This window comes from Gavia stellata, chromosome 6 (assembly GCF_030936135.1).
Source record: "Gavia stellata isolate bGavSte3 chromosome 6, bGavSte3.hap2, whole genome shotgun sequence".
NCBI lineage: Eukaryota > Metazoa > Chordata > Aves > Gaviiformes > Gaviidae > Gavia > Gavia stellata.
This window is the reverse complement of record NC_082599.1, coordinates 4,729,925-4,755,992: the sequence shown is the minus strand read 5'-3', so window position 1 is coordinate 4,755,992 and position 26,068 is coordinate 4,729,925. Positions and strand designations below refer to the sequence as shown.

The window sequence follows — 26,068 nt, the reverse complement described above, 5'->3', positions numbered from 1 at the left end:
TAGTCAAGTCCTGCATATGTACAGCTTTAGTTCCTCGTAGCTGTGGCGGCTCTAGGAGCTGGGAGGTTGCTTTCCAAGGTATCAGCATTCCCCTACCCGACCTCTGTAGATAAGCAGTAAGAGATCATTTGATATAACTGCAGAAAGATGACTGGGGAAGACTGACAAAAAGCGGTGTCAGAGGTGAAAACAGGGTTGTAGGATGGACCATTGTGGGAAGATGGGAGCTGGGATTAAGAATTGATTTTGAGGAACGGCATGATATGAGAATAGAGGAGTGGAGAACAATATTTTAAAGATATTTCGTATCTTGTGTCTCTGATTTTGCAATGTTAAGATTTGCTTAATGTTGATACAGAATTTGAAGTCCTTCAAGATAGTATAAGTTGATATAAAATTGATAGACAAGCTTTCATATACATGCAGCATGGCTGGAGTACAGCTGACCTTATGACATCTAGACATTAGACGTTTAGTTCGGAGCGAGACTGGGTATTTCCGGACTGGGATTCATCTACATCTAGCCTGTCTTAAAGCTTAGGATGAGATGAATGAGCTGAGTGTACATATATCTATACTTTGAATAGAGAAGATGACTAGTTCAGATGTAGACACTGAACTTTCAGAAGTCTGAAGCAAAGTGAGAAGAATCCCTTGTGAATTTTGCCTTCAAATCAATGTCCAAAAGGTACCCATCAGAATTTGTGTTCACATGCTTGTGAGTAGTTTTTGATCCTGTATTTTAAAATATAGTACCATGGTCATTATAGTCCATACAAACACACCCACACACAGGTACACTGAAGCCACACTATGAAATGTGTTTTATTAGAATAAATTGACATTAACATTAGCTGTTAGGAGAGGGTTTCTCTTATGCCAGCCATGTTGCTTTAATACAGGATTAATACAACTTTTAGATCTGTCCATCAGTCCTAAAATCATTTTGTGTTACAAAGAAAGAAACAGGGGTCTTGCCAGGAGGGGCAGGATTCCCATAATCTTGGGATCAATCACTCAATTCATCCAGTCCAGTCTTTGAGCACACAGGAAAGTCAAAAAGGTGGAAAGCAGGTTAAATACACCTTAGAGAGTTGTTAATATTTATTTCCCACTCACTGTTCTGTTACGTCACTTCTGTGAAAAAAGATAAATGCTTCAAATCAGCAACTGGTGGGAGAAAGGGAAGTCAAAAAGCAGGTGAAAGATGCTAAGAAAGGCTAATGAAGTGAAGTCTGACTCCGGCTTTGGAACATGATCTCTAGTGCTTTATACCACTGTGCTCTGTACACGCTGAGTGTGGCAGTGCTTGTAAGTAATTGCATGAAAAAAAGCTTTTATTTCATTGTTTTTTAATAATTGTTTATTTTCTTCTTGGAGCAGATGGTCAGATACAGCTTTACTTTTCGCATGAGTCTCTTTTCTGTTTATTTGCTTTGGATTCCAGTTAAACAAGGCAAGACGCTATGAAAAGTGTGAACAGTGGCAGAAGGGACACAAGTTGTAGGATCTATATATCAATGTATTTCACTGCTTTCTTACCACACACTCACTAAGGAGAAACAACATAATTGGCAGAACCCCTTTTTTTGTATGTAGGCTTTAAAAGACAGTGACAAAGAAGAAGAAACTGAAGGAGAGCTGTTACATCAGAGGAGTTGAATTTTGATAGAGTTTTCTTACATTTCAGATTAGACAGTCTTATTAGTTACAATTTCATCTGCCTTGTTGGTAGCATTAATGTTATTTAATATGTGAGCAGCTGAGATGCTACAGGTAACATAAATGAGTCAAACCAGCAGGGATGCTTATGGCAGAATTAGAAATATCCAAATGCATTAAAAAGTCTAGTGGTCTTGCTGATATTTTGCTTTGGACAATGATTAGTAAACCAGCACTCAGGATCACACAGATATCAGGAAAGGTTTGTGAAAAGTGGGGGAAGGATGTTTTCTTTGCTTTTAAGAGTAATTACATTTTCAGCATCTTCCTTTTGTGATCCTTCTGCTATATCCTTTCCTCTTCCCTGGGAATCTCTTCTCTCAAGGAGCATTTCATGAGGGGTGGCCCAGCAGCTTGGGTTTTGTGGGTGAAGAGAAATAAAACCCTGTGAAATGACTGAAAGGACTTTTTACTGATGTGAAGCTACGGTTTTCTTTGTATCATCTATGTGACAAACTCTGCTTCCCTGTAGTGGGAGCAGATAAGTATGATCGCTCATAAGTGGAATATCAGGATCCAGTGTTAATAGTTAAAAATATTACTGAAGGTCTCATTAAGAATCTGTCTCATTCACCCAAGAGAAACAGCACTTTCTTCTATAGAGTTGGATTGGTTATAATACGATTTTGCACTGATCAAAACCAAGTTTATGTGTAAGTGTATAATAAAAATCTCCTAGCGTGTGCTGCGTATTTTATTATAATAGAGGATAGGTAAACAGCTCTTATTTGATTAGAAAATGGTGGAAAATCAGCCATCTGTTTTCATTGTTGGGGTGACTTGATAATTTGCTTTCCCTGGAAGAGCTGAACTCAACTTTTTGGAGAGGTTTTAAATGCTTAAGAGGTTGACTCTCAGCTTCCATACACTGAGATCTTTTTGCTGTCCTTGCTTGTATGGTGTCTACTGTAATGTGAAAAGAATGCAAATGTTGATCCATTCTGATGTATATGAGAGAAAACAGAGGAAAAGCATCACTCAAGCAGCAAATTTTGCATGGTGTTATGAAAACACTGAGAATAATTAAAAAAGAAAAGTTTATTTTCTTATGTGTGCATTTCATGTCCCTCTTTAGACCCTGATCTGGAAGAGGGTTTTCTTTTGTTGTAGTCTTTTTTTATTTTTATCACATTAACAAGATTTTCAGCAGCGGCACTCTGACAAGGGTAAAGATTTGCTTGATTTTCAGTGGTTGTGCTAACTCACAGCTCCATTTAAGATATTAACTGATGGTTATAGCAACTGCAAATTCATATTCTATTTGGAACATATCTGTGTTTATTTAATTTGTAGTTTATTTTTCCTCATCAGCTAGAAGATTTTTGTATAAAGTTATTTAGGAGGACAACCTGAAATATTAACTATGGTCCTCTCAAAAAGATTTTCTGTTTTGGCTCCTGTTGCACAATTCCTATAATTTTTTCCCTTCTAAAAAGAATATTGGGGAAATACCTCTTTCCTTATCTTAACTCCAAATGGGGTGCAAATAACACCATGAGAAAAGCAGTCATACTTTTTCTAAGCTATATTTATTCTACGAGTGATAACCTGAGCGGCAGGGCAGGACCTTGCCAGCCAGAGTCCATCCCACCACCTCCAGTGAAGGGGCAGGGTAGACTGGGGGACATATCAGCCTGTCAGGGTCAGGATCAGGCCCAGTGAGGGGACTCGGGGTCAGACATAGCCCAGGTTGATCAGACAGGGCCACAGGGACAAGGATGGGCTGAAGCCAGGCTGAGACATCAGCGGGGCCCATGGCTGGGCAGGGCAGGGCTGTGGTAGAGTTTGCAACCACCATCCTACAGCATTGTTGGGGCAGAGATTGAGCTGAAAATGGGTCCTGCGCCCATGGGCAGAGTAGAGGGAGGCCCCAGGGCAAGCTGAGCAGGGCCACAGAGGCCCCTCAGGACCCTGACAGTAACTCCGTCTGGAGTTAAGCCATTATTAATTTATTTTGTCTCAGGGTAGCGGAAGCATCACAAACATGTAGCTGACTTCCACGTGTCAAAGTCCTTTAAAAGTATCTAGTGCCCAGTGAGTTTGCTGTCCAATTTGTTCTGCCTTAGTGAATTGTTATGGATGCTCTGGGAATGCAAAGCTATTGGAAAACCAGGGCCCACTAATAGGCTGATCCTAAGACAAGTGAATTACCAAAGTAGCAAACTAAAAGATTTTATGGAGCTTCATTTCTTTAGGCATCCTACAAAAAAGAAACACTTGTCTTATCAGCTGAGCTACCAGGCAAAGTAGCTCTGTTGTAATGATCTGTGCACAAGCCTGCATAATGTCAGTAGCTGTAATAAGTGGTATACATCTAACTCAGTGCTGAAGCCCAAATTAGGAAAGTAACCATGGATTTAACAGTCAGGGGAATCCTAGTGAATTGAGTCTCAACCATAGCTCATTCCATCCAGAAGTAAACGTATAAAACAATTCAACTGATTTATGCACAAAAATGCTAGCTTCTCTGTTATCCTTGTGAAAGGAACCTAAGATGACTAGATCAGATAATGATGTTTCTGTAAATGTAGACACCAAAAGGAGATGAATCATGTACACAGACATTTATTCTTGTCTTAAAGAATGGCTCATACCTCTATCCCATTATTTGGTACTTCCAGAATTGGGCAGAAGGGAAGGAGGTAGAAAATGAAATTAAACATGTAAGTCTATAGATGTTTTCAGAGTAGTTTGGAGCCTGATTCTACACTTTGTTTGGTAACAGTATTCAGAGCTGTTTGGAAAGTATAAGGGTCTGCTAGATGTGGTCAAATGCTCTAGGGGGATCTCAAGGTTACTCCTCAAGTTTGAGAGATTCCTTGCCACAACAGATTCTTGGTAAGTGACTAACAGCATGCTAAACTTTGTAATCTAAACTAAGTGATATAAAGGATTGATTGTGCATATATAATCCTTTAGACATAAACCGTTGACCAAGTCTGGGACTAAGTCTGGATCCAGCCACACCTAGAATCCTCTCTGAGAAGGAGTTTAGAACGCAAATGGGTCCTATCTGAACCTCACAACTCAACGGGAGGGTCTCCCTGACAGTTTTGTCTGACTCTGTCCTCTATGCAGTAAATAATCAAGTGTACCTTGTCATTGAATCTTGTTAAACCACTGTCACATTTACCATTAAACTTTGTTAACTCACAATTGTATATCAATAAAATATATGGTTGCTTCTCTCTTGCGAGTGAAGTGCACTCTCACTCTGTCTGTGACAGGGGATGAATAGATCTGGAAGAAGCCTAGGAGCGGAATAAATCTTTTTAGTTTATTTTACCTGAGTTTCTGTCATAGCAGATCTTGCACTCAGTGTTTATTGAAGCAGTGGTTAGCGCTGACTTGAATATAAACTATGAGAGCATCTCTTTTAAAGTCAGGTCTTCTTGAAGGAAGAGGTAATAATTTAAATACCTGGCACTTGATCAGCCTCACCTTTTTATTTGAGATGCATGTGGTAAAATGGAGACTTAGAAAGAAAAAGAAAAAAAAGGTTTCCTGGACTGGTGAATAAGCCAAACAAGCTTTGTTCTCTCCATGAACATTGCAATGAGCAAAGAGAGTTTTCACAGGCAAAATCTAGTCATTTTTTTGCCAGGAGAAATAATTTAGGACCATGCAAATGGGTACATTTCCTGCCTACTGAGGTTTTTCTGGGCACAGTTCACTGAACCAAGAGAATGTTGTAAAATAGTTTTTCAGTAAATGGGTTGACTGTTTTCTCTACTGACTAATAAAAGCTACTTTTTGCAATAGCTGCTGTACATGATGCTTTTCAGCATACATGACTTTCATTGTCCAGGGTGAGTATTAGGGGGGAAGAATATATGTTGGCATGAGACGAGATATCAAGTGAGCAATGATGACAATTTTCTGTCATCCTGTCTGCCATTGCATATCTCAGTGAAGTGGACTTGAGGGGCTCTCTAGACTGCCTGTTTTTACTGATCGGGGCTGACATCACTGAGGCATCCTACACATCAGATCCCCACCTCCTGGGGCTAAGGCCATGGCTGGTTTCTGCTCCATCCATTCATAGTTACCTTCCTCTCACATACACCAAACTTCATTCAGCCTTGACTATGGGGCTCTCCTTTTCCTTGGTGCCTTAAACTGATCCATGGCATTGCTATCTGTTAGTTTGGCAGGAAAACCACATCCTCCTAAAAGTGCAGTAAATGGGAAGCAGACTATCTCCTTGAAGGGGATATATGTGGATACATGCCATTTTCAACTGCCAGGGTCCAAACCCCAGAAGAGCAAAGGCTGTGCAATTAATCCAGTATTCTCCGTCAGCCTGAGAGCCTCAAGTTGTTAGTTCAACTAACGTGCAGTTCATGCATTCATGCAGTTCAAATGCTCTGCAGAGCAACATGAGATATGGACGTTAACACGGAGGGGAAACACCAGCTTGTTGCAATGGATATGGTCTGCCCTCTGAATGAACTGAAAGCCAGCTATATGTTTTCCAAATTCCCTGAATATTAATCTTCCCTGGTTGGAACAAAACTGAGCCATATGCCAGCCACCTGTTCACCATGCAACTCTCATCCTGAGTTTATTTTCTGTTTTGTGTATCTGTGTCTTTTTATCTATATTCAAACATACAGAGCACACTCACACCAGTGGCCAGGGCGTAGAGCTAAGATGAGAGTGTTTCTGATGACAACTGGCCTTCTAGGCCTGGGGACAATAGCTACAGTTGGACAAGGCACATACTGCTTTCTTCGTGAAAAATAGACGTGTGTACTTCTGCACAGTGGGTACACCCACAGCAGTCGTGGTGTGTAACAGCCTGCTGCAGTCTGTGTCCTTCGGTGGCCAAGGTACTCTGGATCCCTTCTAATTCTCTTGTGGTGTCCACGTAAGCACGAGTCTAAATAAGGACTAAAGCAACTAAAAGATTCCTGCTGTTAAAACACTGGGTGCCAATTTTTTTCTTTATACCAGCATACCAAACCAACAAATGCTTTGGTGCAGGGTTTTTTTCCAAAGAAAGGAGTTTTGCCTTTTTCTGTTTTCCAAAGAAAGGCAGGTGGCAGCAGGGAGAGAACAGATACATTCTTTTTGGAGTGAAGAGCTTATTCGGAAGACAATTTTGCTGTAATTGTATGTAGTTTCAAGATGTAGTTTCTTTGGAGGTCGTCAGGGGCATGTCTATGCTGAGGAGCAGGTGGGCTCTGCAGCACTCCCTGCACTGCTGGGCCCTTCACTGTTAAGAAAAGGAGCCTGTCTAAGTGCTCTCTGTCTCCCTAGGCTCAGATTTAACAAGGACTGAAGTCAGGGTGCAAATGAGTCCTGCACTCAAACCCGGGCCCCAGCAAAGAGGTCTTTCATTATGAACATAGCCAGAGAAATCTTTCTCTTTCTCAGAGAAAACTTTCCAGTACAGAGCTGTAGCTGTCATCCTCCAACAGCTATACTGCCTAAGGATTTGCTCTGAGGTAAAGTAGCACAGCAAAACTGCCTTTGACAGAGCTCAGCTGGGTTCATCTGCTGAAAGCATTGCGATTTGTACAGAGACAGTGGCACCCTTTGACTGCTAAACGCTAAGCTAGTGCTCTATGTCCTTAACACAGCCTCGTTATTTGCAAAAACAGGTCTGGACTTAATGGCTCATGAGATCCTACCGAACCTCTTACTAACCAGCCGAAACTCCTCTCCCTGTAGGTTGCTGGGAACGTCCACCCAGAATGTGATTTTATGACAGAGCTGAAGAAAAAGGAGGTTGAATGTCTGGAGGACTCAGAAAAGCATGGGAATGCAACGCCACCAGGTATCCATGTGTGAAGGACGAAAAGAGTGACAGAGAAGCGAGTCAGGACACATCCATGCTGCCAGTGTGCATATTTGAGTATTTTACTTATTGTTCCGCATCCCTGTTGTCTGGTCAGCTCTTCTTCCATCTACTCCCATTCCTTTCAATTCTTTTTTTTAACTTTTTTTTTCACATTCAAATAGGGATAGTCAATCTTTCTGAGTGAATCCTTGTGTTCTTGTCTTATTCCTTCCCCAGCTGGATGCTATCACGGCATCATTCTTGCTATGTGAGGGTGTGCTGATCTTTAAAAAAAGGGTAACCCCTTGAGTACTGTAATCTGGTCTTCCAGCATCACTTTCCCTCCCATTGCCACAATATGTTTTAATTCATTGCATTATGTCTGAAAACCCATCCCAGTCTAACACCGGGGGTCTAACTAAAGGAGATTAAATAGTCCTCTGGAGGTGTTTATTTCTCACTGTAGAATAAAAATTTGGGCTAAACTATTTTTATAGCTTGTATTTTTATATATTTTTATGTAAAGGGTGGAGGGTCAAAGCTTAAAAAGGTTTTTTTATTATTTTTTATGTTGAGCAAATATAATTCACAGAATCACAGAATCACTAAGGTTGGAAAAGACCTGTAAGATCATCAAGTCCAACCATCAACCAACAAACACCACCATGCCCATTAAACCATGTCCCACAATGCCTCGTCCACACCTTCCTTGATCACATCCCGGGATGGTGACTCCACCGCTTCCCTGGGCAGCCTGTCCCAGTGTCTCACCACTCTCTCAGTAAAGAAATTTTTCCTAATATCGAGTCTAAACCTCCCCTGGCACAACTTGAGGCCATTTCCTCTTGTTCTGTCAGTCGTCACTTGGGAGAAGAGACCAACACCCACCTCTCTGCAACCCCCTTTCAGGTAATTGTAGAGAGTGATAAGGTCTCCCCTCAGCCTCCTCTTCTCCAGACTGAACAACCCCAGTTCCCTCAGCTGCTCCTCATCAGACTTGTGCTCCAGACCCCTCACCAGCTTCATCGCCCTTCTCTGGACACGCTCCAGCACCTCAATGTCCTTCTTGTAGTGAGGGGCCCAAAACTGAACACAGCATTAGAGGTGTGGCAATTATGCTTAAAACTGTACTTCACTTTCTGTCTCAGATTGCAAGAGAACTTGGGACAAATTACTGTGCTGGCCAGAGGCAGATGCTGGAGACACTCTTGCCTTACCATGCCCAAACATCCTCTTTCACTTCATGAAGGAGCCAGGTGATGTGTTATCATGGTACTCCTATCGTTGTGTTGCATGCCTGGCAAAAGCATTTCTAAAAATGGGGGGTGAAGACAGAACATTGCAAGTTCCTGCTCTCTAGTTGGATCAGAACATTACTGTGAAGATTCCAGTAGGATCTGAGGGAGCTTAGCGGTTCTTCTCATATTTTAAGCATTATCCATAACTGGATATAATCCCAAAGCCTGTGATGAGGCCCTGAGCCAAAGAACACTGAAATCAATAGAGTGATTTCCACTGGTTTCCATAGGCTTTGGGATCAGCTTTTTGCATGAGTTTTCTAGAGCTCATATGGGGTTGCCTAGGTCAGAACTCAAGCATGGGACTTTATGTGATTTGTGCTCCGATTAGTGTGGGATGAAATGAAAGGCAGAGGCATGAATAATGTGATTGTTCTTTAAGACCAAGTTTGGAGATACAAAGCAGAATTTTGTCATTGAAGTAGCATATGTGTTGGGTCAAATACAAGACTGTACAAACTACTGCCCTTGTGATTGCTTACGCTGGGTGAATATGGCTAGGAACAAACTGCAAGCCCATAAGGAGGAAACGATCTTCCAGGAAAGACCTAGATCTGGCAGTTCCACAAGAAAAAGAAACTGCAAAACCCAACCTCTGCCTCACCCAACACATGCTGGTTATAAAGGAGGGATAAGAAAGATCCCTTTCATCTGTGCAAATTCATTTCCTGCCCTGGGATTCTTTTACTTATCCTTCATCTGACTCATAAATCTTTCTATGGAAAAATGCTGTCCTCATAGAACAAACTGCTTATTCCAGCCTCTGATCTGCAAAGGAAGAGTAAGCCCCAAGGAAGGTGGGAGTGAGAAGGGATACATTAGAGGGGTGAGTGCTGAACGAGGCAGAAGTCTGATGGAGCAGTTCTTCCCAGTCTTTTTCAATGGACTTCCTTGTCCCTGATATGATTTCTTCCTTACTCCGTCCTGCCTCTACCTCTGTCATCTCGGTTCTCTCACTTCTTCCCATTGTTTGTCTCCAGATAAAGTGAAAAGTATCTGACTAATTGAATATACACATGCAAAAGATCCTATCAACTTTGTGAGATGCTAATGGAGATGATCCTCTCCTCCTGGTATAACTTTTCGTACTAGCAAGAGATCTTCTCCTGTTTTTTATTTTCCATGTTATGTGTCTCTTCATTGGAAAAAATAAGCGTTTCTGTTTCAGCTGGGGTAGTAAAAAGGAACTGCACAAAGAAAGGCTGGTCTGACCCATTCCCTCCCTACCACATTGCTTGTCCAGTAGAAGATGAGATTCCGCTTGAAGAAGTAAGTTTAATTAGATAAATACATGTGAGTGATGTGCTGACGTTATAGGATTCCTTCCTATTCCTGAAGACCACTGGGGAGGGAAACTCAGCTGAAGCTAAAATTTCTTACCAAGTATGGAATGCAATTCAAATTTTACTCTAGTCAATTATTTTGGAGAATTACTAAGGATGTTTCATTATTCAGGTATAACAGTGTAATAAAAATAAAGCCAGCTGCAAATTCCATACAGTCATGCAGTTCTGTTGAACTTGCTCACAGATATAACAGCTAGAGATATATCACAAAATGTTCATAGAATATGAATTAAGACATTTCAATAATATGAGTCAGCAAGATGATTTTGTGGCATCACAGCATCAGCACAGCAAATTCGCTGTCATAACACCACTATTCCAAACTCAGCAATATCAAAGGACAGGAGAGGTTTCTGGTTTCTCATCCTGCCTAGCATAAAATTTCTAATTCAACAAGGAAATAAAAGTAAAAAGTGATTCAAAATCTACATCTCTGTAATGCAGATCAGGATTTGACACATTGCTTCAGTAAGATTTGCACAATTGGTGATATTTAGAGTTTATCTGTACAGGGAAAAAAATAGTGCTTTCTCTCTAACTAATAAGGCTACAAATATATTGTATAGATGTGTTTACCTTCCTGTAACTCCTCTTTCAGAGAAAAGAAGCAAGCCAAAATACTATATCATATTTTAATGAAAAATATCACAACCCCGAAAATTATTTTTTTACATAAAGTCTCTTTTGTGATCAGGTTTTTCTGTCTTATTAGCTACTGTGGAGAAAATGAGGAGTAACTCAGTGGAAAGAATCTGAAGAAATCTCCACTAAGTTAAAACTGATAGAAAGGAGGTAGAAACCACTTTAAGTGATTAAAAATTAATTGTCTAGTTTAACTCTAGATCTCTATCCTTCCTCTGTACAATACACTGCACTTTTTTCTTTATTTGTACAAATTAGGTGAATACTATCCTTTTTTGCCCACTATAGAGAGAATAAAAATAACATTTATACTGTAGTTGATATGTCAATTCAACTTTCTGGAGAGAATTTACCTTACATCATCATGGGGAGATTTCTCTTGTTTTCCCGCTGATTTTGTATTGACTGCTATCACGCTGTTTAACTCAAACTTCCTTTCCAGCCTCTAAGCAACAGTACCTGCTGCTGTCCATAAATAAATGCACTGCGGTGCAACTCTTTCTTTCCTTCTTTTATTGCTTCCTTACATTTCTGGCATAAAAACAATCTTGAATGAGTCTACGGATTTTTTTAGTAGTAACCCACATTTTACCTCAAGGTAAACTCCATAGTTGTAGGTTTATCTTCTTAAGGATTTGATTATTTTCTGTGCTTTCCATCTCTGATTTGTAAGGGGAGGTTGCCAACAAAGATCAGCCTAGCACAGCTTTGATATGTTTATTACGGAGCAGTGCCTTCCAGACTTACCGGCTAGCTTTGTAGCTCTGAGGGACTTCTCTGAGCTCTGGCTGGAACCGTGCATAATCAGGTACGTGGGCAATCACAGTCCATCCAGCAGACAGAAAAGGCCACTATGCATGGTTTCCACATCATTTAACTTCATCAATCTCAAAAAATTATTGCGTAAGTCTAAGCTAATAACTACATGGGGGATCTACATTAGTGCTCTGGTCAGGGTCAGGTGTGAACTTTCCAAGGAAATCTCTTGGTTATCCCCACTTACTGCATTTACACTGAGGGATGTTCTCAGAAAGGATGATCTGGCTTCCTACGGATGAAACTAACCTGGAAGCCAAATGCAGGGTGCACCCAGTGTGCTCTGACCAATAATAAAAGTTCAGCCCATGGGATTAGACTATGGCTAGTCAGAAATGCACACAACATGGATGTAGGGTCCCTAGCACCAAAGGTTTCGCTCTGCTAAACCAGACCTATCGACCTGTGCTTGTTAAGGCAGGTGTAGTGGTAGAGCCATTTTCTTGCTGACAGAAAGTGATAAGAGCTCATCTTACGAGTTGAATTAACTTCTGGGGGTGCTTGTTTCCCTTCATTAACTAGAAAAGAAGCAGAATAAGAAGAAACAGGATTGTGTTAACAATTAAACAGCACAGTCCTGGGGCCATGCTCTCACACTGCTCATTTTACTAAAGACTCAGCTGCTTGTACTTAGGCAGCTAATTTTTAAGCACCTGAAATAAATTAACTAAATCCTACCCAATATCAGCCTTATAATGCCTTAAGTAATACTTAAGGCTCAAAATAAATATCTACCCATCTCCACAGTGAACTGCAGCAACACATTGCATAGCTGTGTAGATTTTAGGATACAAAAACATTGAAATGGGATCCAAGAGACAGACCATGTTAGAGTGAGGGGAAAGATATGTAGCCTAGAGCTCATTCATTCTGTTTGCTGATTTCATGTGTGATAGCTGAAGTCAGCTTATCCTCACTCAGAGATCATGTCTGATAGAAGTGCCATTTAAATTGAAATGGGTTTTGATTGACATTCTGACTGAGTAACAATTGAGTTTGGAAGCAAGAAGAAAGAGGAAAAAAAAACAACCCCAGGAAAAAGACCCAGCAACACAAGAAAAATGGACAAGAAGTATAGTTGGCAAAATTGTAAGTAAGGAAGCAGAGCGAAGGCAAGTGGAGAAACATAAGGAAAGGCTGACAGAATTCTGTATTCATCACGCAGCCAGCTGCCAGCAGGATTGTCCTACTATTGCTGTGGAAAAAACACAGTATAAAAAGTAGTGCTTATAAAAATACATAAGAGTTTTTACAATGCCTTTGTGGAAGACTGGCTTAGTTTTTTATGGGTTTATGAATGAGCTGGAAACCATCGTCATCAGTACCTGTTTCTTTATCAAACTGGGCTGTATCCATATAGCTATGGAATCGGTCTTCACAAAAGAAACATAATGAGTGATTTCAGTTGAATTTTGCTGTGGGATTAAAAGGGGGAAAAAAAGGCAGTCAGGGATGTGAACAGATTGGAAACACCAAACAAGGCAAAACTGCCAGAATCAGGAAAACAGCTGTCATTTGGCTGCAATTTATGTGACAAATAATTATCTTCTTTTATAGCAATCCTACTTTTCTACTATAAAGATCATCTACACTGTAGGATACAGTGTATCTATCACCTCACTCATTATTGCAGTGACAGTTCTTATTGCATTCAGGTATGTAAAGTTATCCTCTCACCTCGATTCTTTTAACAGTTCTTAGTATCTTAGACTGTATGAGACAATATTAGATATAACAAAGTAGTATAGATTGAAATCCAGAAGAATAAAAATAAAAATTTTGGCCATATTGGTTTAATAATATTAAATTGAGGATAGAAATGAAAAGTGATCAGAGTGAGCCAGATGTAAGAGTAATCAGAACTGGGAAATAAACCCTGACTTCTATTGGTAAAAGTCAGCAACTCATTTTGATCCTAAATAACCAATAGATAAATTTGCTTGCTTTAGCTGGAATGAAGATAATTTTTTATAAGCTATGTGTGCTTGCCTTTTATGGCTTCAGTGAATTTCATATTAATAAGAAGAATATACACAAAGAACTCGATTCTGAGTCAATGTTCCTGTGGCACTGTATATATTACTATTGAAACATTTACAACTAAAGACATGTTTTGAAAGTTAGGCTCCAAATGTGGCTACGTTTGGTAAGATTTCTTTCCTACTGAACTATCCAGTCATTAGGCATTTTCAGGTATAATTTAGAGTATCTAGAGTAGAACTGATTGTTTATTTTCTCATTTAACATAGAATTGATGTTTGCTGCTGTGTAGGATTTATTTTATTAATCTTTGTTTATTTCTTGTATTTCTGGAGGACAAAAAAGAGTTTTATTATTATGCTGTGAGAATCAGGTTTCTCTGGGGAAAGTTTCTTGACCTCTGGTTCCTAGCTCATGTCTGGGAGTCAACAGATATGTTTATTGACATCCATTCTGACCTCAGGAAAACAAACCAGCCCAAATAGGGGAAAGAAAGAAACAATGGATATAGAGAGACTTAGCAATAGGGAGGAAAAAGTTATAGTTAACAATGGGGTTGGCATTTGAGTTCAGTAATAAAATTCTGCACGCTCTAAGTGAGCTTTAAGATTAGGTTACCCTGAGATTACTGGATCTGGATGGAATTCAGCTTCTAATGGGGCTCTTTGCTAATTAGCTAAAGTCTTCAGCTCCAAATGAAAACATAAAGTTGAATTCGTATAACTCCTCCAAAAGTAAAGTCTGCATTTAATAACAGTCAAAAAAAAATCAATCTGAATTAACTGAACTGAGAATTTAAAGCAGATGTGCCAAATTGTTTTAAAGCAATTATCTGCATTTGGTTAATTCATAAGAGTAACTTTGGTAAATTAAGGAAGAATTCTTTAATTCTGGATAAGGCTGTCTGCACAGGGATTTAACACAGTTTTACTCGCCCACAGCATTTTGCTGTATAGAAAATCTTGTTAAGTAATCATTACCTTGTTCATTGAGAAAACTGTCTAGTTAGTCTAGGATATCTCTGCATGCTTGGTCTTGGGAGTGGGTTAGCCACAGTCAGAATTGTAGCAGTAAAGATCATTCCTCAAATGCAGCTTTCTCTTGGCCCAAAAATAATGCCATCCAAAAGCCTGGCTCAGGTGTACTGAACACAAACTAAAACTGAGATTCCTGGAATTTCACAGACCAGAAACCTCACCAGGGTATGACCTAACAAGGAAGGAGATTAAGATGCTGACTGTGGGTGAATTGCTTTACATGAGGAAGGCTTCTATCTCTGCCTGTCTGCAGAGAGAGCTGTATGGATAAAAGTATTCTTTCTGTATGCACCTGGAAGTACCTGAGATGAAACAAGGACTTATTGCGTATTTGAATTACTGTCAGTACCAGTCAGTTCATTACCTCAGAAGGACATTTCTTCTTTTCTTCCAGGAGACTTCGCTGTCCCAGAAATTATATCCATGTACAGCTCTTTTTTACTTTTATCTTAAAAGCTATTGCCATTTTCATTAAGGATGCTGTCCTTTTCCAAGAGGAAGACATTGATCATTGCAGCTTGTCTACGGTAAGCACATGAAAAGCAGGCTACTATGGTACTTGATGTTTTTGCATACTATCTATATACGGTTTCACTTTTGCTCTTTTTTACCGCTTAAATTTTTCCTTCTAACCTGGTAGTGAAAAATATGTAATTCTTTTATTCAGTACGTTTTACTTCCATAAGCGTGCACCTCAGAACTTCTATGTTCTGAATGCATCAATTTGTGTTCCTGTAGTACTCTAAATCGGATATAGATTTTGCCATAGAAAAAAGTAGTATCATTACACTGTTATGCTTCTGTAATCTGAGGTCTAAAATTGAGGATCTTGGAGTAGCTCATAACACAACTTCTAAAAGATGTTTTTTCTGGATATGTTGGACTTCATGTTCTGACTGGAAGCTCTGAATTGTAAACCACAAGGCACGCAAGGTACTAGGCAATCAACTTAGCTTTGGTCCAGCCACAAGTATTGGCAACATGGGAATGGTTTTCAAACAGAGATTTAACGGATGATTCTTCTGCATTGCTCATGGCGACACAGAAATGTAAAACTGACCCTAAGCAGGAAAGTGAAACGTGATGGGTCCTTGAACATACTTTTGTTCAAGGGCTATGGAGCATTTGACTCTACTTTTATAAGCTACACTGAAGGCAATGCATTTGTGGAAGAAATCGCATGCTTGGGACCCCAAGCTGTATTTCAAGCATAGAGGTATAAGCCAAAATACAGTGGAGATTCCAAGCTATTATGATGGTTAAAGCCTTACTATTCAGAAAGCCATACTGCATTTGAAGCTTTCCCTTTAAATATGCATGTAATTGTGAGATCTGCTTCATAGATCTTGGCCAGAATTATAGATGCCTAACCACCTCTGCAAATGAAACGTGTGTACGCACAAGTAATGCCAAAAGTACGACTTTCTTGTTCCCTAGACTGAATGCAAGATCTCAGTTGTTTTCTGTCACTACTTCATGATGACAAATTTCATGTGGCTGCTAGTAGAGGCTCTTTACCTAAACTGTCTGCTACTCTCATCTCTTTCTCATGGAAGAAGATATTTTTGGTGGCTTGTTCTCTTTGGCTGGGGTAAGTAAGGCTTTTGCATGAAATTAATAGAAGGCAAGATGTTACAAAAGACTTTATCTATGCCATTAAAGATACTGGATGTGGAATCTAGTCTGCCTAACTGAAGTGCCCAACTTGGGCATTGCTTTGATTTTATTTTTACATGCATACTAGTGAGGAGCAATCAAGTGTTTTAAATAAGGCATTAAAGTCCCTATGAAAGAAGTGGAAAATTAAGTACATTTGGGAATCTACAGAGAGAGATCCAGTCCACTTAACCTTTTTCTCCTCACTGAAAACACAGATTCCTCTAAGGAGCTATCCCAATCACCTAAGTTAGGTGTACCTTGCTTCAGTTCATGCAAGAATTTCAGCCTGGAGAAGAAGAGGCTGAGGGGAGACCTTATCGCTCTCTACAATTACCTGAAAGGGGGTTGCAGAGAGGTGGGTGTTGGTCTCATCTCCCAAGTGACAAGTGATAGGACAAGAGGAAATGGTCTCAAGTTGCACCAGGGGAGGTTTAGGCTGGATATTAGGAAAAATTTCTTTACTGGGAGAGTGGTGAAGCACTGGAATAAGCCGCCCAGGGAGGTGGTGGAGTCACCTTTACTGGAGGTGTTCAAGGAACATGTGGTCGTGGCATTGTGGAACATAGTTTAGTGGGCATGGTGGTGTTGGGGTGATGGTTGGACTTGATGATCTTATAGGTCTTTTCCAACCTTAACGATACTGTGATTCTGTGAATATATTTACATAGTCTTCTTCTGAGAATGGGTCCATCTGGAGGCATAGCAGGCATTTTTGTAGTCCTGGTATTGCTATAGCCCATCTTTTACATTGGGCAATTGTGTGAATAAAGGAACTCTATCCACTAAATAACAGTGGAGGCATGAGACAGCAACATTCTCACTCCTTTTTCTTGTAGTCTGCAATAAATCCAATTGTTCAGACCTTTGTGGTAACTTACTTAGAAATCAGAAATTAAGTGGTTTCCCACATAAAGCTGTTGTGTAAAGGAAAAAGCAGAGAACTCCCTCCTGAGGATATACGGCAGGTGAATGCACTTGCCCAGGGGAATTTTTGGTCAGTTCAGGAAGGCAGTCCATGCATGTTGCCACCAAAGGTTAAGGTAGGCCTGACAACTAAGCAGACTGAATCACTTTTTGTGTTTTAGGGAGACTTCAAGTGCCTTTTTAAGAAGGTGTAAAGTAGGCTACAACACATTCTGTGTTTGTAAAGTGGGAGAATTACTGTTATTTTAAGGTTTGCTAAATTCTATTCCCCACTATTTTGCCATGCAAAAAGCACACTTACTAAATAAAACTGGGTTTTAATGTGCTATCTGCATGCAAGTGCTAACTTTGGGTGAGATCACACATGTGATTTGTGTTCATGTTAGTAAGAGGCTGCAAGTTCAGTCCTCTGTGGCAGAACTATACCATGTGCAAAGTGTGTCCCTTTATATCTCCACAGTGATGCATGATCACCAAACGGTCAATGCCTTCACTTGTTTTGTTCCATCATGGGTTTTAGGAGATTTCTTTTTAGGTTTATACCATGAGTCTAAAGTAATTCCTGTTACATGAACAGGCCACAAAGGGTAATTCCAGTTCTGAAAATGAGTGATCTGTATCACCACAGCAGAGTTGCAGTGCATGAGATTTGGATTAATTGATGAAATTAGACAACCACAGTTTTTGTTTAACTAACAGGTTTTCCAACACTTTTCACTCTTGTATGGATATTAGCAAAATTCTACTTTGAAGACACAGCGTAAGTCATTGTTTTCTACATCTTTCTAGATTCCTGACTTATATTTTTAAAATAATGATAGTGATGAAGGCTTATGTAATTTCAATTACATGGGAAAATAATATCAGTATATTACCCACCTTTCCCTACATCACCAAGTAGATTAGTGCCTGTGGTGGAGTTCTGCATTTCCATTCCACTATGGATATAGTGACTGCATATTACAATCTCCATTAGAGTATATTATGGCAATGATATTGTAATTGTGCAGAGGATCCTTCCCAGGAACCTGAAATATTTATTTGTGCTGCAAGAAAAAAAGATATTCTAATCAGATAGACAAAGTAAGGAAGCAAAATTTTAGGAGTTTCTGATACAAAATACCTTTTGATATTTCTGAAGCCTGGAGTGCTCGCTATTTTACACAGGCAAAAAGTTTCATGTCTTAAATAAGTGCCTTTGAAGAAAAAAGCTATATTTTTTATCAGTCATGGCATCATCTGCTTAAGTCTTTTGTCAGAGTTGTTACATCCATGGCTGTCACGTAAGACGTCGAGATCAGATTTCTTTTTGAAAAGAGTAGGATAATCTGTAAAGAGTATGTCTTGTTCAAAGCAGAGTTTAAATGTTTGGATACTTGCGCTATACCTGCACTTCCACAAAAATATCTCTCTCCAGATTTTCACTGACGTTCCTAGGTAGTGTCTTAATTGTAACAGTTATATACACGTCTTTTCTAAACTTACTGTTATTTTCTCAGATGCTGGGATATTAATCAAGGCTCTCCATACTGGTGGCTAATCAAAGGACCTATTATAATTTCTGTTGGGGTAGGTAATTCTAAGTTTGCCAACATTAATTAGAAGAAAAAATACTTTTAAATTAAAATCTGGTTACTGTTTGCTGAAACGATGTTTGAAATAAGGAAGAAGAATGGTAGCATCTCTGCTGTAAACTTGCCTGCATCTAATGCAAAATAAAAAGAGGCAGAGAACTGCCCTTCTCCCCTCAGGCAAACATCCTTCAAAGAAATTAAAGATTTCATAGAATTTTCAGTTTGGTTGAAATTAATGGCAGGTGAGAGCTTAAGCCATCCTTACAATATTTGAAAACACAAGTTTTAGCCTAAGAGTCCAGAATCATCCATAAATGTTAATACAAAATTTCAAGGGCAATAGGATTCTGTTCATAAGCGATAACAATGATAATAGCTCGAGCCTGACATTTGTTGAATAAACTGATGGGCTTTAAATGATTATCATGTATGATTACTCCCACATGTCATTAAACCCAAGCAATGTTTGAGAAAGCAGCTAATGGATGTCCTTAAGGCCATCTATTAAAATCTTAATTTAATTGGAGGACAGATGCATACAAATAAGGCATATACAGGCAAACAAAGTACATGAAGAATCTCAAGTTGAATTCTGGTCATAGTTTGCCATGTTTCAATAAAATCTTACATTCCTTCTACCTCCATTATTTTTCCCCCTACTAGTGCTCTTCTGACATCCACATTTGAAGTCAAGAGATTCAGGGGACTGCAGTGATGATTTTTCTGCTGGAACGTACTTAAGGCATCACTGATGAATAAAATGAGATTGGACTTACTGGTAAAATGTAGACATTCCTAGGCAAAATTAAGCATTCAGCCTCACCTAAAGAAGAGCTGCTGTGTAGGGACACACAAAAATGTATGGAGAGAAACTCTGATTGTTGAAAATTGAGCAGCTTTACAGACTTTGGTAAAGCTGCTCCAAATTGGAATTGTAGAAAATTTGACTTGCAAGTTAGGATTGACCCTAGCCAGCTTTGGAGCTGAGCTAAGTCTCCTCAGTTCTCTTCACAGTCAACAAAGAGAAATACGCACTTTTGGTATGTGATTCATCCAAATCATAATAGATGTCTACATTTGGAGGAGATGACTCGTCCCCAACTCCACCTGAGGCTCTTTTGGCTATACTGGCTGGCTCTCCATCGACTATAAAGGGAGAAGAGGGTGATCAGCTCAGATGCAGACATGTCATGGTAGATACCTATGTCAGATGAATTCTACTAATAATGTCTAAAGACATTAGCCAGAATCTAATGCAACAGCCACCTCAAAAGAGAATCAAAATTAGTATGAGCTACAAAAAATAAAAAGAATCACACAAGCTATGACACAAATAGTTTACTTAAAAAAAGTCAAATTCTTAAGTTTTTGTCTTCAGCTATTTCTTTAAGAACGAATGCAACCTATTGAGATGCTTGATGCTGCCAACAGGAATGACATTAGTAATCTTACACTGGTCTCATTGAAGCTGCACAAATTACATAATGACTGAAGCAAAACACCCAGATTTTCATTGCAAAGTTTTACATGCAAAAGTAACCTTCTTTTTTTTTTTTTTTCCCTCCAAAAAAATGTTGTGAACAGGTCAATTTTGTCCTATTTATCAACATCATCAGAATTTTGCTGAAAAAACTAGACCCTAGGCAAATCAACTTCAATAACTCTTCTCAGTACAGGTAGTGTATGGAATAAAAATGATCAATTATTTTAATCATAAAAACTTGTATTATCTTTTCTAGGATGAGAAGCACATGTCCAGTGTCACAGGCTCAGTTTGGCTGGCATAAAAATTTAGACATTCCCAACTTTATCCCATTCCCAAGGAAACTAGTCAAAGGATGAGACTCATCTCACCTAATAGTGACCATCTAAACATGATGTATTCAGATCAGTTCAGATGTCTACGTTCCAATTACAATCAATGGAGAGACTAGGAAACCATTAATTGAATCCACATTAGAGCTCTGATTTACGGTAGGACAAATTACTCTCTATAGATGCCTTTTGCTGTATGTGAGCTATAAAGGGAGCCTGCATATTACTTCCTCTGTATTTACTTATAAATAAATGTCAAATTCTCAATGGCTCTGATGGGGCAAAACATATTCTACTCCTTTGTGTTTTCCTGAACTGCAATCTCGTTCAGAAAGACAGAATGTCAAAATACCATAAGAAGAGCCATGAACATGGTATTGGCAATAAGCATCAGAAAGCTCTTTCCAGGTAGTTTCTTATTATGCTCTATGCCCAGCACTGTAGTCCCAAGAGATACAAACTTCGCATGTAGATATTTAGATTCTCTCTTTAACTCCTGTTCATCAGTATTGCATATTGCATGCATTAGTCTTTACTCAGGAAAATAATATTACTTACTTCTTCTCATGTCCTGTGCCAGACGGCTCTCAAGGTCAACTCTGCTTCTAATTCCATTATTTGGAACCCATTATATTGTCTTCAACTTTCTTCCGGAATATACCAGCCTGGGGGTTCGGCTTTACTTAGAGCTCTGCATTGGATCTTTTCAGGTAAAATGACTGCAGAGGCTTCAGTTCCTTATTGGTAGATTTTCTAATTTAATCTGGTGTCCACATGACAACTAGTATTGAACAAAAAATCATTGGGTCCTGAAGCTAGTGTCTCCTCACAGAGTTCATGGTTCTTTTTTGAGTTACGGTATCTGAACGTGTCACCTATATCCTATCTGGCTGTAGGCTAGACTGTGTATTTGCAGATTTTGCAAATACAAGGCCAAATCTTTTAGATGCGCATGTAAATTGGATGGTTGGTCAAAGTCAAGCACGGAAAACCTTCTTTGCTACCGTTGGTAATCCATGTACCTTCCCTGACTTCACTGACAAGGTCAAGTGATTTGGGCTGACGTTAAATTACCTAGGGGGAATCAAAGCTGTAGAACCTGCCCCCTTTCAAATTCTTTGGCAAAGAATAAATCGATAGGCAAGCATATAAACACAGAATAGTGACTGATGCGCATATTGACCCCATACAGACTACCGACCTGAGGAATGCTACATGCTTTTCCCTCCTGGGTAGGCAAAATATTTGGTGTACTTTGGATGCCCCCAACTACTCTGAATTGACACACAGGGTATGGACAGCTTGAGGATCTTGATACCAACTAGAACAGCTACTGGGGCTGCTCTGACATACCCTCCAGGTGGCTTTGCTAGTTGAGTTATGAGCAAGGCAGCACCCAGCTGCCCTTTGCTTTCCTCCCTTTCCCTCTGCTGCACCTCTGAGTCTACAAGAAGCATCTGTGGGCAAACCTACCAAACTTCACAAGGGAGCATATCTCCCTCTGAATGGTTGCACGGTATCATTTGTCACAGCATCACCGAAAATCCAGCAGTTGTGCTGGTTTAGTCATCTTGAGGATTTAATCCATTGTGTCAATCCTGCCCAGTATACCCTGCACACCTTAATCCTGTCCCTCTGTACTTGGAGCTGTCCTTCATTGAGTTAATTAACAATGTAAGGAATAAGTAAACTGAATAAAAAGGTGAGGTGTTTAGCTGTTCTCTGATCACATAGGTGCATTGACCTCCTAGGATTTCCATGGGTTTATCTCAGTTTGGAATCTTAACAAAAGTATTCAGTAGGCCGGAATTTTTTCTCATCTGATATACTGCAAAGACACAAAAGTGGTCTGGAAAGCTGTGTGAGCTCTATACATGGATTTCCTTAAGAAGTCTGTTTCCTTACTGATTTACACTGTGTAAAGAATTAGCTCACAGTGTGTTTGCCTGTAGAATGGACCATACTTTCCTAAGCATAATGTGGGCGAACTTCAGCTGCCATATCATCTGTTCTTGTGAATTCATATCTCCTTACTGAACTTACTGTGGTGAAATACCAGTAAGTAGTATTATCTGGCTGATCAGCTTTATTGGAGATACATAAGGAATTTTCCAATTTATAACAATACTCCAACTTATAATGATACTCATTAATTCACATACACAGTACCATCATGAAGTCAGATAGTGCAAGTGGCTTTTTCAAGCTGTGCTAACACTCAACTTTTTTTTACTTTTTTTTTCCAGGGGTTTATTGTAGCAGTTCTCTACTGTTTCCTGAACCAAGAGGTAAGGGACTTATATCCTTTGCTGTATTGCTTTCACTGGCAGATATATAAAGTTAATAATCACTTTCATACAAGCAGATAATAAAATCTTTTAGTTTCTCAGGATTGTCTGTTAACATGGGAATGAATGAATTTAATTTCAATTATCTCCATGGGAATGAAGCCATCTAGTGGAGAAACTAACTTTTACTACTTTGCTATTCCATCAAGCATTTTTTATCCTTTCTGCATATTTTTGTAGTATAGTGGGTCTTGGGAAACCCATGATAAGTCCATACCTGAAAGTACAAGCTGCTGCAGTGATGCAAAGAGATCTCCAGTTACTAAAAGTCTGCGATTAAATTGGAAAAAAATTAAATTTATGCTGATTGTCCCATACCAAAATATGATTTTCTAGTATTTTTAATATGCTCGTGAAGCTTCCCAGTATTTCTTCATGTGCGTAAATCTCTTTTTCCATTTAGAATATGTAAGTCAGTATTTTACTGTCAATGAGACAGGAATTACTCCACTTAGCTTAGTAGCCAGGTCCGTTTATATAATCGAGACTCTGTGATAAGGATGCATCTTAAATGAATTATATAGGCAACAGTTTATCCGCCATATTTTAGAATGGGTTGATACCCTGGAATTTCACCCTCTTTTCTGACTACAGGATAGCTGACATGGCTAGAGTATGACATGGATTCGCTTTCAAACTATACTAAGATTCTACCGGTTTCTACCTGCAGCTACTAAAAAGGGAGAGCCTCCTGATCCATGTGTACTACCCCCCAGGGCATCCCCTAGAGTGTCAAAGGTCTGTTTAGGAGATGAATCCTGCCCCTAATCATCACAGTCAGTGAAACTTAGAGAGATATTGGTATGACCAAGTACGGTTGTCTGTGTTAGAGACAGCTGACCACTATAGACTCCCTGGGCTGTATTGACTAAATCGCCGTTTTTCAGGTTTAAAGTTTAGGGCTGATTAAGCTTGCAAACAGTATGTAAGTGTCTACGTGTGCCACAGTCCATACTTGATCATTTTCTCAGAAATTTATGAAATATTAAACCAAGTGTTTTCAAATACGTTAACACTTCTTAGCCTTTCTGTTGAGTTTATGGCTATGAATTGTTGACTGCTCTAATGATGCTTGTGCTCAGTTAACACTCCTGCTCACTAGTCTATTAATAACCCTAATCTCTTTTGATAGTAGAGCATAGCTTTACATCCAGCTTGACAACACAGACATACAACACTTCAATTTAGAAATTTCCTTCTTATTAAACATCTGGGAAGGCACATTTCTAATGAGAATCAGATGTGAAAGCAAGCCTTAGTGGCTAGTCTGGACCCACTGAACGTTTCTGTGAAGGTGACAATGCATGGTATACATAGTTGTCAACAACAGAAAGCAAATGTCTCCTGATTGCTGATGGCTTTCACCTCACGGTCTTAAATAGCAAAGCAGTATTATTTCTCAGTCACAAATTGGTGTCGACTAAGAAACTTGCTGCAAATTATACTTTTCTAGAAACCGATGGAAATGAGACAACAGCCCGTAACAACTGAGGAAAAGTAACCAATGTGGACAGAATGTGTTTAATTGTGTAGACAATGTTGGTGAGACCATTACTGGAATAAATTTTCAAAGGAATGTTAAAAAAAATAGGAGAAGATATAAAAAAAACCTGAGAAAATATTCTAGTGGTGGAGAAAATGTTTTACAGTGCCAGAGTTAGAGACCTCAACCTCTTTTATTTCTCAGAAGAAGATTGAGGTAACTTGACTATGCATAAAGATATTAAAGTATAACTACTTTGATAAGAGAAAGTAACTTAGTGCTGACAGACATTTCAGTTCAGCAAAGGAAGGTGGACTGAGGATCACCAGCTAGAAATAGAAACCAGGAAAGTTAAAAATGGAACTGGAACTTTTTTCATTTATTTAACTGTGTGACAGCTCTAATAATAAACTTTGGTTGTTGGGCCCACAGTCATTAAGCAGGAAGACAGGACTGGGCAGATTCACATAAAGTATGTCCTTACTTCTTGAAAGGAAGAGTGGGGTTCATTTACTCTTTTCAACATGGGAGGCCAACTCTGAGGTAGCCACACTAGACGTTTTCACCAGTGCAGACAGATGAGCGTGCCGAGACAAGCTAGATGAAACATTGTCTGGAGGATACTACTTTTCTCTATCAGCTAGAAAGGGAGCCCAGAGGAACTAACTTGGACTGAGATGTCTAAATTTTACCCTTCTCTAGCCACCATTTCTCTTTTTTCCCCATCGGTCTACTCTCAAGCAGTATTTTACCACAAAATAGCATTCTACTTTCCTTTTGAGGTACAAACGGAAATTGTCCGGAGGTGGCATGGTAAGAGATACGGACTTATGCCAGTGTGGAGGAGGACAAGATGGACTGTGCCGTCTAGTTCTGGAGTAAAAATGACCACATCTGTGTGCTAAAGATGCCCTCAGGATCTGGAGTCATCACATAGAAAAGCCCAATTAGGAAAAAAAGCAAACAACAAACAAACCAAAAGACCCATCAAATGTAACGATCACAGTTTATACTGAGCAAATTGGAGGAGGATCTACTTTTGCAGCAGTTTTGCCCATCGGACTTCTTTTGCAGGACAACAATTGCAGTGATATATTAAACACTGACTGGCTGATCAAAATAAGCTCTCATTAATATACTTTTGCACCACATAAAACACAAAAATCAACTCTTCTTCATTCACTTCTTGTTCATTTTCTCTGATGAACCATATAGCATAATGTGTCTAGGGAGTGGACACCAGTAGTACCCTTCAGTGACACCACAGATGACCAGCTCTGGAAACTGGTATTCCATCCTTACGCAATGGGAAATGGAGTCTATCCAGCTTGCTCAAGCTTTGTTCCTTGTTTTGATTCAGTAGACATGCAAATAAGAAACCAAATGTCTTGTTAAACTGCAACACAATGACTACAAAGTCATCTTACATTGTCTTTTTGTATTGTCTCTTTAGAAGCAAAAGGATTCAAAGTTCACAATAAAAACCAATGCACTCTCATGTTCTGAAGTTATTCCAGTAGCTACAGGTTAGAAAATTTCTGGTAGCCAAGTAGCAAAAAGTGGAGGTGTTGGCAAGGACAAGGCTCTATAAGATAATCATTAAGGAATAACTGCTCTTTCAAGTAAATTAGAAAGAAAA

At 39.3% G+C, this 26,068-nt stretch overlaps 1 protein-coding gene across 1 annotated transcript; it reads left to right on the top strand.

Moving 5' to 3' along the window:
• The first annotated feature begins 1,254 nt into the window (after positions 1-1,254).
• Positions 1,255-25,334, top strand: GHRHR (growth hormone releasing hormone receptor). Its single transcript, XM_009806949.2, has 13 exons — positions 1,255-1,311; positions 7,399-7,504; positions 8,656-8,763; positions 9,974-10,074; positions 13,167-13,264; positions 15,021-15,153; positions 16,064-16,217; positions 17,909-17,969; positions 18,709-18,778; positions 20,368-20,459; positions 21,179-21,308; positions 22,845-22,886; positions 25,212-25,334. The coding sequence occupies exons 1-13, from the start codon at positions 1,255-1,257 to the stop codon at positions 25,332-25,334; spliced, it is 1,275 nt and encodes a 424-aa protein (XP_009805251.2).
• The last annotated feature ends 734 nt before the right edge of the window (positions 25,335-26,068 follow it).